Source organism: Phalangium opilio, unplaced genomic scaffold (genome assembly GCF_054372755.1).
Source record: "Phalangium opilio isolate 3A_F unplaced genomic scaffold, DU_Popi_V2 ptg000209l_1, whole genome shotgun sequence".
Classification (NCBI taxonomy): domain Eukaryota; kingdom Metazoa; phylum Arthropoda; class Arachnida; order Opiliones; family Phalangiidae; genus Phalangium; species Phalangium opilio.
In genome coordinates this window covers 13,572,831-13,587,086 of record NW_028324217.1, presented here as the reverse complement: position 1 = coordinate 13,587,086, position 14,256 = coordinate 13,572,831, and the positions used below count along the sequence as shown (strand labels likewise).

Genomic DNA, 14,256 nt, shown 5'->3' with positions numbered 1-14,256 from the left:
TTACTTTTCGATGATGAAGCGTCCGAGATCTTGGGGGAATCTTTCTTGCTACCTTTCTTGGATAGAATGTATAGTTCATCTCGCAAACCACTAGCTCCCTTTGAACGATCATTTTTTTCATCTTTTATCCTTTCATCCATTGCAGTTAGAAATTCGTTGCTAAGTGCGTGAACAAATTTTCTTTCCAATTCCCTTTGAAAGGCTTCAGCCGCATCATATCCAATCACAGCTTCCGTTCCAACCAAAAACGCTTCCCTTAGTGTTTCTTGATTTTCTTTCACGGCGTCAACCACAGCTTGAAGAATATTTCGGCCATGTTTTAGAATACCCTTCTGGTTAAGTACTGATCTACAAATCCTATTTAGGATGAGTAGGTAATGTCGCAGTTGTTCTCTAGGTATAAATAATCCTCCAGCATCTCTTATTTTGATCCCTGAGAATAATATCTGTTCTTTCTCCTCGTTAGTTTGGCGAAGATTCAGAACTGTGTCATAGAGTAACTTTGCTTCAGCAATCTGTTTGTCGCTCAGACTTTTATTTCCAAGGAAAGATCTCCTTTTGCTCTTTCTCCATATTTGCCCCATACATCCTCCACCAACCGTTAAGAGAGATCTCACATACTTCTCTTCATCTTCAATATTAGCTTGAATATCTTCGTCATTATCATCAGTGACAGTATTTAGTATGCTAGAGATTCTACGTTTTTGGCACCAGTAATTTAGAATGCCTTCAGCGTACGCTTGGCACAAGAGTAACAATTCATTGTCATCTATTTGACCAATGGGCAAAGTTGTCGATTTATAGAAATCCATGTTCTGTCTAACAGATTGTAAAAACATAAAAACGACGAGATCACTTTTCGATTTCGTATCACCGAGTTCTCCTTTCTTCCTTTTACATGGTTTATTTCTATTATAAAGCGAAACAAAGGAACCGTGAATGTGTTGAAGTATAGTGCTTACTAAATTAGCATCTATTAGCTGGTTATGAATGCTAAGAATAGTACTAGATTCTCCAAAAAACTTTGGCAACAATATATTCAAACTACTTAAGATATCTAAATACTCTTCTGAGGATAAAACGTCCATTTTATGCTTCTAACTACCAAGCTCAATATTATCACTCTATCCAATTCTTACAATTTCAAATACTGCGGATTTCTGGCAGTGCTGCCAACCAACATGGAAAAAAGGTTGTTGAGCCTTATGTTCAGCCTGTATCGGAACCGGAACTCGCGGAGGGATACAATTAACGAGTTTCAGCTAATTGACGCAAGGGGGCGCCGCGCTGGAGAGTATAAGCAGATGACGTGAAAATCGGTTGTTGTCGGATCTAGCTAAATTGGCAAACTTATGTTTAATTATTGTACTTATGGTGGAACTTAAGACTTTGCCAACCTATAGCATAAAAATGTGGTCTTTTGGACATTACCTGTAACAATTTTGACAAATCGCTATCATCCTTACTCTACAACGTAACAAAGAGTTAAGAGAACAAAGGATAATAAACATGAAAAATCAAAATTATGTTTAGAAAGGTCTTCTCAAATATGCGTCGCTTTCAATACATCTAACGTATTTTACTTAATTTTAACCGCTTTTAGTCGAAATATTTTGTATCACACATAATTTTAGGCGCAATTTTCTACCTAAAACTGCCGCCATCTAATACTAGTCGGAAAAGATTGGTTCTATCCCTTTAACACTTAAAATAAAATAAGTATAAAGAACCAAAAGAAAAAAATTCAAAAGTATCCGTCCCCGTTCTATCCCTTTAACACTTAAAATAAAATAAGTATAAAGAACCAAAAGATAAAAATTCAAAAGTATCCGTCCCCATAGATAGAGGTACCACCCCGACACTTTAGAGATAAATTAAAGGATGGAAACTCTGGCCTTGTACCAAGGATCTATGGCTCAGTGGTAGCGTGTGTTACTGCTGCGCCAGCGAACCGCGTTCAATTCCCGGATGCGATGTGAAAATATTATAATTCTAATAAAATCTCTAATCGAGCTCAGCTACCCCTATTGGTGGGTTAAGGTACTGTAGAGTTCCTTTTAAGCTAAAATCTGACGACAACGAAGCGAAAACTCCGGCCACAACTACTACTATTACGGTTCGGGACAAACTAAGAGCGATGTGGCTAAAAATCTCAAAGGTTGGAGAAAAACAGGCTCAATCCAATTTTAGCAATTTTCACAAATCCAACCCTGCGAATGCTGGTTGACTAGGCTATGGACCGAAGAAAACACGCGAAATCAGCATCGCATTATACGTTGGTTTAAAGTTAGACCGCTTCCATAAAAGCTTTGTATTTCTGCCACTAAGTGTCGTCGCGTTTTTTGAGAGATAAAATTTTCTATTTCGCCAAAAGTAATAATACTCCCCAAATCAAGAATGTTAAAATACTGCAGGCTATGATTCAATTGAAAGCAAAATATTACTGCTAATAAGGCCGTTCTTAGTGACTGTAAACATCGACCGAAATTAGAAGTTGATGACATTTCCTTCTAGTGTAATTTTAACTTTTTAAGCACTAAATTTTACAAAACCACTACGATTTATAAACATTTGATTTTATATGGATCTATTTACATATGGTATAATAGTATGATGAAAAATAAACACCTTGCAACGAAATAAGTTTTAACATTGACACCTTGCAACGAAATAAGTTTTAACATTGACATGTCTTCCTATCCCCTTGATATATCTCAAGACAGTGTGAACAATTCGTCTTCTTTAATAGACTTTATTTTTCTAAATTTTTATCTACCTGCCAAAAACAAACATTTTTGAAAAAACATGTAACTCTTAATGAAAAATTCTGAAATTTAAAAACTATTTAGTTCCGTACTTAAAACGTCTATACTCTTTATACTCCAACACTGCATTTTTAATTGTTTTAGAGAAAAAACATTTTCCAAGCCGAAAGAACTGTTTAAACTACTCGTAAAATTGAAAAAAGTATTTCACGTGTTCTGTTGGTCAATTGTCGCATTGTTTCCGAACTTTCATTCAAAAGTTATAACCCTTTAAAGCATGGGAACAAATCTTACAAATAAATAATGTAGTTGAAACTAACTTGTTTAATTTGGTTGTTCATTCGAAACATTGCAGACTGAATTTCACCCACTCGTTTCAAAAGACACAGGTCAACCTGATCGCAATTAGCTCGAATATCCTCAGCGTAACCCTTAATAATGTCTTCCACAATGTAGCGAAATCTTTCGGATGTTTGTAACTGTTCTGTAGCCTTAGATAGCCGTTCCTTGGTTGCCTCAACACACTCATCTAAGCTAGTCCAACTAATTTAAATGTGTGCCAGCCTTTATTAGAACAGCTTGGTCTCAATAGCTTCCGCTAAGCAAATTAGTACCTTTTTCCTGATTGGGAATTATATGTTAATCCTGAGAACGGAAGCTGTAAATCCAGCTCCGCCTTTTTAATGCGCCTACATGTTTCGTTGATTTGATGGGTCTCATCTTTGTTGCTCCAGTCTCGTTCTAAATTCGTTTTCATTAGAATATTTCGCCTGTAAATTTGTAAAGCGCAAATCATTATGAGAAAAAATGTGAATAGAAAAGTCAACAATGGTTAATTGTCAACTAGGTTAAGGTAATTTGACATTGCCGAATTTCTTTCATAAAATTTAACATAAAACCGGTCTCGCTGTTGGAAACCAAACTATTACGTTTCCGAGTCGATAAGACGACTATCTCTTTACTTATTTCCCTGAATAGGCAACTTGCAATTCTTATTTACTGATAAACCACCGTTAGAGTCATAATTAATTTCTCAAGAATTTAAAAATAACTTTTCACAAATAACTTTTCACTACTAGATTGACGAGTAAACAAATCCCTTTCGTCATATCTAAACAATGTTCTTAGATTCTCAGTATGTTTGCTAACTTTTGCTCATATATAGCTGAATTATCCCTAGGAAGTGAAACAAAGCTAAGAATTTCAGACATTATAGATTTTTCGGCGCTTTTTAACGTGATGTGGTCTCCCACACTCTCCCATTGGTGGAATTTCCGCCATATTGGAAAATTGTGGACAAAATCGAGAAAACGTTTAATAACTCGGGTTCTACTTACCCGATTAACACGTAATTAGGCTTCAATTGTAGATTACCTTCAAACTTATTTGTGAGAGGATTTTACGGAAATTCAAAAACTGTTCAAGCATTAGGTACTTAAAAGAAATATGGATCATAGAAACCCTATGATGTACACCCGAGATCAGTGGCATTTCAATAACGCATATTTATTAAACAAAGTGGATTCTTTGCGAGATGAATTGAAAGGGTGAGTATATAATATTTTTCTCTATTCGTACATGATTATTAGTATATTAAGATTCCATACCGTTTTGTTGAAAAATCTGGTATGGTTATATCCCAATGAAAATTGTTTGTAAGACCTAATGAAACTACAAAGCATGCGCTTCTAGCCTAATGCATTATAAATAATTATATTTTATTATTATTATTATTAAATTATATAATATTGAGATTAATGATACTTTGCTTAATTTAGTTGTAGTTGAAAGATATAAAAAACGTCAAACGTCAAAGATTGCCATGAAGAAATTTACATTAGTGTGGAAGAAAATAAAATATATTAATTGAAATTATTTAGATATCTCCAAACACATTTTTACAAAATAAAAATTAGTATAATTCGAGTTGTAAAATCGATTCTACGCAACCGAAAGTCATAAAAATGAGTGAGGAAGATAACATATTTTAACTAATACGAACGAAATATTAATAATGTGTGGATTTTGTTTAGAAAAAACAAAAGGGTTGCCAACACAACGGATTCTGTGGGTTCTTTCTCTTATAAAATACATGATGCGGCCTCGTTCCTCTCAAGCATAGAGAAAGGAAGGCGTTAGACCTTCCTTCCTCTGTCTCATCCAACGCGTCGCTATCGGAGTTCCAAGCTCAAAGAGCGTGGCGCGCTCTAACGGGAGTTACAAACACGGATATAACATAATTATTCAAAGTTGCTGGTTGTATTGTTTGATGGTTTCAGTAGCTAAGGTCACTTAAATGATTGAAGGACCAAGCGGGTCAAGTCATTTACAATCTTCTTTATACGCGGTTTTTGAGAACATTGCATACATATCTAGTCTGGTACTATCTTGGACAGTCCTCATTTTGGGTTGTTAAAGTAGATTACATCATAAATAAAACATACTACATCACTAATAAATCTCGTTAAATATAGGATTTAATTTATTTATAACAGTTTATTTCAAATAGGATCCAATTGAAGTAAATCAAATATCTAGCCATGGATTTTACTGAACTGCTAGCCTTCCTCTCTGCATTTTTTTTTGGCTCACAAACGGTCTGTCGTCGAAAAAAGACGTAGTCATACAGTGATACTTGGTATTGCCGTAATATTTCTTGCTATAATGTCGATGGCGCTTTTTCCGACTAAGAACTTCACTTGGTGGTCTTTTTTTTTCGATTAACTTGATTTTTTTCTTAGGGGTGATAAAGGAGGTATCTTCCCTTGTGCAGAATTCCGTTAGACAGAATTCCCATTAGACCGAATCCCGCCAATGTTTTTAATGAATTTAGCCCAACGGCGGGTTTGGTATTTACAAATCAAACGACTCTTTTTGTCGAAAACAGGGACCCCAAATTGCTATTTAGTTTAATTTGTATTAATGTCGTTTTTTAATGAAAGCTTTTTAAATACATTTTTACTGACTTGGAAACGCCACTATTTGGTTATACACTTCAATTATATTAAAACAGCTTAAAGTATTTTCATGATGAATGTAACATAAAACGCCACTATTTGGTTAAGTTAGGTTAGTAATATTTTATAAATCACTTGACAATGTTACGCCTTTTCCAAAATATTGATGTTTATCTTCATTGACTTCTCAAATAATATGCCTTTTCCAAAAAATTACTCTTAGGTTAGGTTTGGTGAGGAGAACGTCTCTTACTCTTTGGAGCGGTAATACACTTCAATTATATTAAAACGGCTTAAAGTATTTTCATGATGAATGTAACATAAAACGGCACTATTTGGTTAAGTTAGGTTAGTAATATTTTAAAAATCACTTGACAATGTTACGCCTTTTCCAAAATATTGATGTTTATCTTCATTGACTTCTCAAATAATATGGGCCGTTGCTATTTTGCCCCGAAAATCGGGGGCAAATAGTGTCACGCTATTTAGCCCCGATTTTTGAGGCTAAATAGTTCAGAACTGCTTGGGACACTATTTAGCCCCGAAAATCGGGGCTAAATAGCCTTAGCCGCGCGGGGTGTGCTATTTGCCCCCGAATATTCAAAGCCCCGATTTTCGGGGGTAAATAGCACACCCCGCGCGGCCAAGGCTATTTACCCCCGAAAATCGGGGCTCCTATATTTACGGGGGTAAATAGCAATCGCCGCGCGGCCAACACTATTTACCCCCGAAAATCTGAACCCCTATTTTCGGGGCTAAATAGCCTTGATGCGGCTGCCTGCTATTTACCCCTGAAAACAACGAAGCCCCGATTTTCGGGGGCAAATAGCTTTGGCCGCGCGGCGATTGCTATTTGCCCCCGAAAATCGGGGCTTTGAATTTTCGGGGGCAAATAGAACGTTCCGCGCGGCCAAGGCTATTTACCCCCGAATGATAGCCCACCGGATCACGCACTTTTATCGTGCTGATTAAAGGGAGAATGAAATAGCCAGATAACCATTTAATAATGCATTTCGACTTTTAAAAGAACAACAAAATCGTTAAGAAACGTTTTGCGGCTGTAAGGAAAAATTCCTGACTAATATTGAACTCTCGGCCCAAACTTCTTTACATAGGAAGCTGAAACTTTGCAAGGACATTTTAAAGGGATCATAATTGCGTTACATAGGGGCTTAGCAAGAACAATATTTCAAAGTGTATTTGATAGAAGATAAACTTGATATATGATATAGGCCCCGCCCCTACATAACGGATTGTACATCCCTTTAAGCAATCCAGGGTCATCATAAAAATGGCACCCAGAAATGTAAAAACATCTTCCAAAACGGAATAACGTCCATACCCTTCAACTTATAGAATACTGTTTCGCTACATCCTATAGAAGGTCATCATGGCCTTTGGGGTTGATATGCCGTCAACATTTATAATGGTTGCCCGAAAAATTCCAATATTTTCATGACGGGCTAAGTAAGTCTTTATAAAGAGAGAGTGAAAAGAGCCAAAGATTTCGGTAACATTTTACTAATACCAGAAGTATATAATACTACTCTTTGAGAGAAGTGTACCACAAAGTTGGGTGAGTGTAACGCCACTCTTCCCAACATCGGAACATTTAGAGCAAGGTTACTAAACCGAATCACATACGCGATAAATAATTTCCTCATCATTACTCTATTAGCGCTTAAATATTTGGCAAGACGCGCTTGTGCATTTTGTCCCACGTCCAGACGAGGTTTGTGGGATGATTGCTGGGGATTTAGTGGCAAACAACTATTGAATTTACCTTACGGTGCGATGCCCATTTGTAGTTTGATAAGCGGGAAAGCAAACTAAAAGGGGGAGCCTGGGAAGAATGACGTTACATTACTAAAGCATAGGGAGGATACAGAGTGTCATCCTTCTTCTGTTATCCCCTTCTGCTAATACTAAATGTCCGGACGAAAGTTTATGACATGTGTAAGCACATAAGTCCACAATATAAGTCTAACTCTATCAGCACCCCGTACCTTCTTTGGAGTCCCTTTAAAGTAAATTCACAATCTAATTTCACCAGTTTTTTAAACGAGTGACGATGACGTCATGCAGAGGTATTGCACTGTCGTATATGTTTGTGTGTGTGTCTGTCACCGCGTTCAGTTGTGAAATCGGAGCAAACATGTTCGCAATTTCCGGACAACGTACGCAGTGCATAGAAATTACGTTATTTATCCCACTGAAACGTCAATCATTAACAAGCCATTCACCTTCATCCGCCAATTCCTCCATACATTAGTTATCGACTCGACACCAATCTGTGCGTGTTGGCTTCTAACAACTGGATTATACCACATAGCCACCAATCTGCAACACTAGTGTCTACTCAATTATCATCGTTAGGGTTAAAAACGATTAAAATTAAGAGCGAGGCGAAAGTTAAATGCATATTAAAAGAATAATATTAGGTTCTCTATTAGAACCACGAGTCATGACCACAAATAAAAGGCCATGGTTATGTGTCTGATCGGTCAATAGCTTCAATTCTTAGGTGCTAGAGATAATTTTTCTTTAGTATGGAGAAATATTAGCAATTATGCTGTATGCTTAAGAATATTGTTGAGGTGTAACGAGAGGGTAGTGTTTACAGAAGAATCGAGTTGTCAATGCAACGCTTTTGTCCTCCAAGTCGCATGACCTTCTGTGCAAATTGTATGTGTCCTCCTAGTCTGAAAACAATTTATAACTCGAAATCGAAAGGGGGAACTAAACGAACAAGTAAAGCGATGTCAATCTGTACAGGGTTCTGAAGTTTCTATTTTTTGGTTAAAATATGATGACGTGAAAGCTATATTTCGTAGCTTATTGTTTAGTGTACGCACAATATCGATGTGCTCTAAATAACCGTTAATGTAAATTTTTATGAACATTTAATTTTATCCCATTATTTCGGAACCGCTCCAACACCCTGTATTGTAGCGAGAATGAAAATAAAATTTCACTGTTCTTAACGCTTTATACTTAGTGTGTCCTTTTTCAACGTTATACGCGTTGGTTATAGATGGTCAGTTGAACAGAATTTAACCAGCACTGTTTTATTATACACATACTTGAACCTTGAACGTCATAAAATTGGACTTTACGAAAGATATTTGCGGGAAGGGACACTTACTAAATTTTTCGCTAGTTTGTCAGCATGAGTCAAGGGTTGACAAGAAAGGTTTATGTGGGGCTGTAAAAATTAGAAACATAAACAGTGGTAGGTTGAATTCGCCGATCAGTATCTATTGTCCGATCCCTCGGCACGCAGCTTGGGTAAAGCTTCATAAAAGATATAGCCACCACTTTCCCACGGTTCTGTTTATTTCACGAATGCGACTCATAGTTATATTATAAGTCACGGTTTCAACGCGCAACTTCATCACGAGTCGCTCTTGTTTTAAACGGAATGCGTTTTTGAAGTAGAAAATATGGCTATTGAATTAAATAAGCAATTTGATGACTGGAACTCCTGTTTAGATAATCATTATAAATACTGTGATCAAAATTTTGCTCCGATTTTGTCTAAACACAAGAACGCGACTTCTATAGAGGCCCATAACAAAAGATTGGCAAAAACAACTAAAGGATCTGCGAAGCTTCTCCCCGCTAAGCTTGAGTACTCCAAAGTTACTTTTGTATGCGCACATTTTGGACAATATGACTCAACATCAACTGGAAAAAGACAATCATCCACATTTCGCAGTCAGTGTCCAGCATTTATAAAGTATGCCGCTAGTAGTAAATTTGGCACTTTGGTGATTAGTTCCTTCGAACTTAAACATAACCACGAAACGGGACCAACCCTATATGAAAAATATCCAGCAAATCGAGCCATTCGTCGTGCAACTGAAGAGCAAAAAAGTGCCATTAAAGATCTAGTTGAAGTTCGTGGTGATAACAAAAGGATCTTAAAGAAAATATCTAAAATTACGGGAAAACGCGAAATACCAAAATCGCTTCATAACTTTAAATCCAAATTACCTAAATTAGACCAAACGTGGGATTCAAATTCCGCGCAACGACTTATGAAACTATTGAAGAAGGACCAGGAATCAGATTCGTCAATGGTAAGTGTATAGCCTCATGATTTTAACTAGCATGAAAAATTATCTCTCAATTTACCCATAATTCTTATCCCGTTGAAATTCAATTTAAAGAGTAAAGACAGGTTTGGTACTCTTTTCCTTCAAATTATTTGTAAATTCAGTGGGTTTTAATAGTTTTTATAGAACATTTAAAATGTTTGACGTCTTCAAAGGTTACATTAAAGGGAGAATGAAATTGTCAGACAACAATTTTCTAATCGATTCATATTGATAAAATTACTCTGAAAGCATACATAAAATTTACTTAAACAATTTCGTTAATTTTATACAAATATTCAAAGTTTGATAGATTACTTGCTAAGACTGTCACTTTTGAGACATAACTACGGTTTTGTTAAATATTAAAAATGTTGTGTAACCATTTATAAGCGTCGCCTCACGTGATTTATTCTACTGTTAAAGGGCGTGCTACTACTTTTTCATTTCTAGACAAAATGCGAGCTTTTAAAAATCGCGTGAGGCGACCCTTCTATTTAGTTACACGATATTATTAATATTTTTATTACAAAACTGTTGATTGTTTGTCTACAATGAGAGTTAGGTTCAGCAAGTCCTCTTTTAAAACTTTGAAAGGTTATTAAATTAAGGGAAAAGTTTTTGGTAAGTTTTACTTAGGATTTCGATGAATCGGTTAAAAATGCATGTCATACCATTTCATTATCCTTTTAAATGGAGGGTGAAGAGCAAAAACTAGTGGCGGTCCTATATAGAAGCCGATCAATCGGTGTAAGAACGATAATCTATAATTATCCGTCGAATAGTCGAAGGCGGTCGAAGGACTCCGATATTAACATAATCTTATATTGGAGGAAACCCAATTTTTTGGGTCTAATTTCGAAAATTTCTTGAAATTTTTCTTTCCGTAATTCGGGAGCTACGCCCAGATTCGCGCTTATGTATGGAGAATGAATTCTGTTTACGCTCTAGATAAATTGCGATTGAAATCTATAAAAAATCATTATATTTTGCTTTCCACCCTGCTATTAAGCTAACAATATCATTGGTATTTCTCTTGTTTAATGTTTACCCATTATGGTACAAAGCTATTCACCGTTAGCTGGTAATGCTCGCGTAACAATTAATACTTCCATTTTGTTTCTTTAACCGTTACATACGTGTATCACTAGATAATTGATAGTAACAAATCAATTAAATATTTATAGGTTGTTGAAGTTAGTGTTGATTCCGACTCAAACGAACTTGACTTCGTATATTGGCAAACCGGAAGAATGCTCGACACTTTTGAAAGGTATCCAGAACATCTCCTTTGCGACGCCACATATTCTCTGAACTATTGTAAAATGCCGTTGTACATAATCATGATTGTCGATGGGAATCTAGTGAGTGAAATTGTGGCTCTGGCTATCGTAACTAGGGAAACGTCACAATCTGTGAAAACTGTTTTTGAAACGTTCAAAACCCATAATCAAAATTGGTCAAAGATAAAAAGTGTTATGGTTGATAAAGACCTATCAGAAATTAACGCTTTGAAGGACTGCTTTCCTGGAGCCTAGGTTGAAATTTGTTTGTTCCATGTCTTAAAGGCAATTAAAGCCAAGATCAACTTGTTAAAATTGCCAAAGGTAGTGGAACTAGCAACTAAGGAATATGCGCAAAAAATTGCTTATTCATTCACGGAAGATATTTACGAAGAAAACGTTGAGTGTATGCTTCGTGATGAACGGTTAGCAACTGCACCAGCGTTCGTCAAATATCTTCAGGACAACTGGTTGTCTATAAAGGAAATGTGGGTGATGTGCTACCGAAGACAACACTTTAATTTAGGAGATACTACAAATAACCGCCTGGAATCGCTAAATCAGAAAATTAAAAGCGTATGCCGTAGAAACGCACCCCTAGACGAGTTCTACACCGATCTCAAACTGCTGTATCATTTTATTGAAAATCAACATGATTTCGAAAAATTTAAAGCTAAAACTAAGACAAAATTTCTTAAAATAGACACGAACGACAAAGACGTCCGCCACGCCAGTAAAGTAGTTGCTGAATTGTGTGTACCGCAGATGGTTGAGAGAATAACGAAAAACCTATTAAAAGGCGTCACTATTCCTGATTGCTACCCTATTGACATTAGTAGAAACTTCATCGTTAAAAGCAAAGGCCACGCTGATGCTGTCTCTGACGGTAATACTTGTTCGTGTTCAAGTTTCACGATGCTGCAAATACCATGTTTTCATATATTTTGCGTGAGAAAAGAACAAAACAAAGACCTGTTTAGTCAAGAAATGGTTACTCCTCGCCTTTGCAAAAAGAGATGGGTAGAGGGAATTACATCGAAAGCAGCTGTTCTTAGTCAACAAGTTTTCTTAAAAAAGAACAAGCAAAATACAGCGCCGAAATCACGTGGATGTCAACAAAGATATTCGGAACTTTTCCCTTACGTAAAGACCTTATGCGATGTGGCTTCAACGTCAAGTGAAGATATATTTTCGAAAAGAAAAAATATCATTAACTTATTGACCCAAGCTTGGGCGGATCAAAAGGATGTTAAATTACAGATAGGTGGGAAAGTATTCGATGGAGCGAGAGATAACGATGACGCAGAAGACATCGAGGAAACAGAGCAAAGTGATGAGGACATGGAGAATACAGACAACAGTGATGAGGACATTAAGAACAGCGACAAGAGCGATGAGCACAGTAACAGTGATGACGACTTTAAGAACAGCGACAAGAGCGATGAGCAGAGTAACAGTGATAAAAATAGTGATGAGGTCCGGAAGAGCGACAACAACAGATACAACATAAGTGATGAGGAACAAAACAGTGATAATATCGACGTGGAAAATAATATCGACAGCAGCAACAATGAGGCAAGGGTTTCCAATTTTTTTAGGCTTTTTAAATTTTTATCTTTATAAATATCATTTTAATTTCTCTAATTTGAATACGTTGAATGAGGTTGGTTTGTAAATATTTTCTATAGCTTTTTATACATAAAGGCCCTTCAATATGATACATACAAGAAATTCTATATATTGAAATTTTGCCTAAATATAAGGTAATTTTCCTACATTTCACGATGAAATTTTCTATAATTCCTTTAAAGGATTTCAAAATTATCCGTCGTCACCCTGAGGCAGTCACTGATACCACTGACAAGACAGGAAATGTTGATATTGAAAACAGTGAAGAGGACATCAGTGACAAAAGCGACGACCAGAAACAAAAAATCTCTCAGAAAATTGAAAAGAACATAAGTACCAAATTTGACGACAATTTTATGGGCTCAGTTAAAGAACCCTTGAAAACCAAGGTCAGGGGAAAACCAAAAGGAGTTTTCAACACTGTCATAGGGCTAAAGAAAAAGTTACCCGCTAAGAGCTATATTGCCGAAGAGTCACCAATTCATGTAAAATCCAACCGAAGATCAATAACGCCAATAAGTGTTGAGATGGAACCAATGCACGTTCCTGTAATTCACTACGACAAATCCGATGTTTGGTTAAGTGAGCCAATTACTTTGACAAAGGAACATGAAAAAGGAATTCTGTCTAAGGGCGGAGAAATGCATGTTATCAACGCCATTCAAATAATTCTGAAAAAAACATATCCTAATGTTTCTGCGGGCCTCGTAATGCTCAACAAATTGAACGTAGACGTTGGATCCAACCCCATTCCGTATATTGTGAACAATATACCCAATACAGGATACATGGTTCAAATGTACTACGTACAACACCACTTCTTTTGTGTAGCAGGATTTTATGATGATGAGTTGGCAGAGATTTCGGTATATGATTCTTTGAACAATAAATGTCGCTTAAAAAAAATTGTTTCACTTTTAAGTGCACAGTTTAAGAACACCAACGTAACGCGAATCCAGTTGAAATTTGTAGAGGTTACGTTTCAAAATGACAACGAGTGTGGAGCCCATGCTGTGGCAAATGCTATCAATTGCTGCATGAACATAAATCCCGGATCGGTGAGATTCGATACATCCCAAGGGGTTATGAGGAAATTTTTACATGGTATTCTGGAGCAAGGCAAAATTTCCCCCTTCCCAACTACCACCCGAAAACCACATGAAATAAAAGTGTATCATGAAAGCACACACAAACTCGTGTATTGCGTTTGTCGGAAAATTTTCACTGGAAGAATGGTACAGTGCGACAAGTGTCACGAATGGTTTCATGTTAAATGTCTATCTCGGGAGAAGTATCCAAAAAAAACGAAGGCTGGATATGCGAGTTTAAATGCGAAGTGGAACTCGTAAATATATCTTAAAATTAATACTCTGTTTTCTTTACTGTTTTCAAAATATTTCTGTAAGCATTTCAGACTGTAACACGGTCTTTGGTCTTTTTTTTTCTTTTTAACTAGTGAAGATTTGTATTTTGGCTCAAGATAAAAACAATTTAAACTGCAAATATCTGTTTATGTAATATGTGT

General features: G+C 36.3%; 1 protein-coding gene across 1 annotated transcript; it reads left to right on the top strand.

Moving 5' to 3' along the window:
* The first annotated feature begins 8,420 nt into the window (after positions 1–8,420).
* Positions 8,421–9,855, top strand: LOC149620728 (uncharacterized). The gene has a single exon (XM_089855020.1). The coding sequence runs from the start codon at positions 9,166–9,168 to the stop codon at positions 9,814–9,816; it is 651 nt and encodes a 216-aa protein (XP_089711146.1). The 5' UTR covers positions 8,421–9,165; the 3' UTR covers positions 9,817–9,855.
* Positions 9,856–14,256: the final 4,401 nt, after the last annotated feature.

What these genes read in the sequence shown, in the direction of transcription:
- LOC149620728 (XM_089855020.1), top strand. Translation starts at nt 9,166, where the DNA reads ATGGCTATTGAATTAAATAAGCAATTTGATGACTGGAACTCCTGTTTA.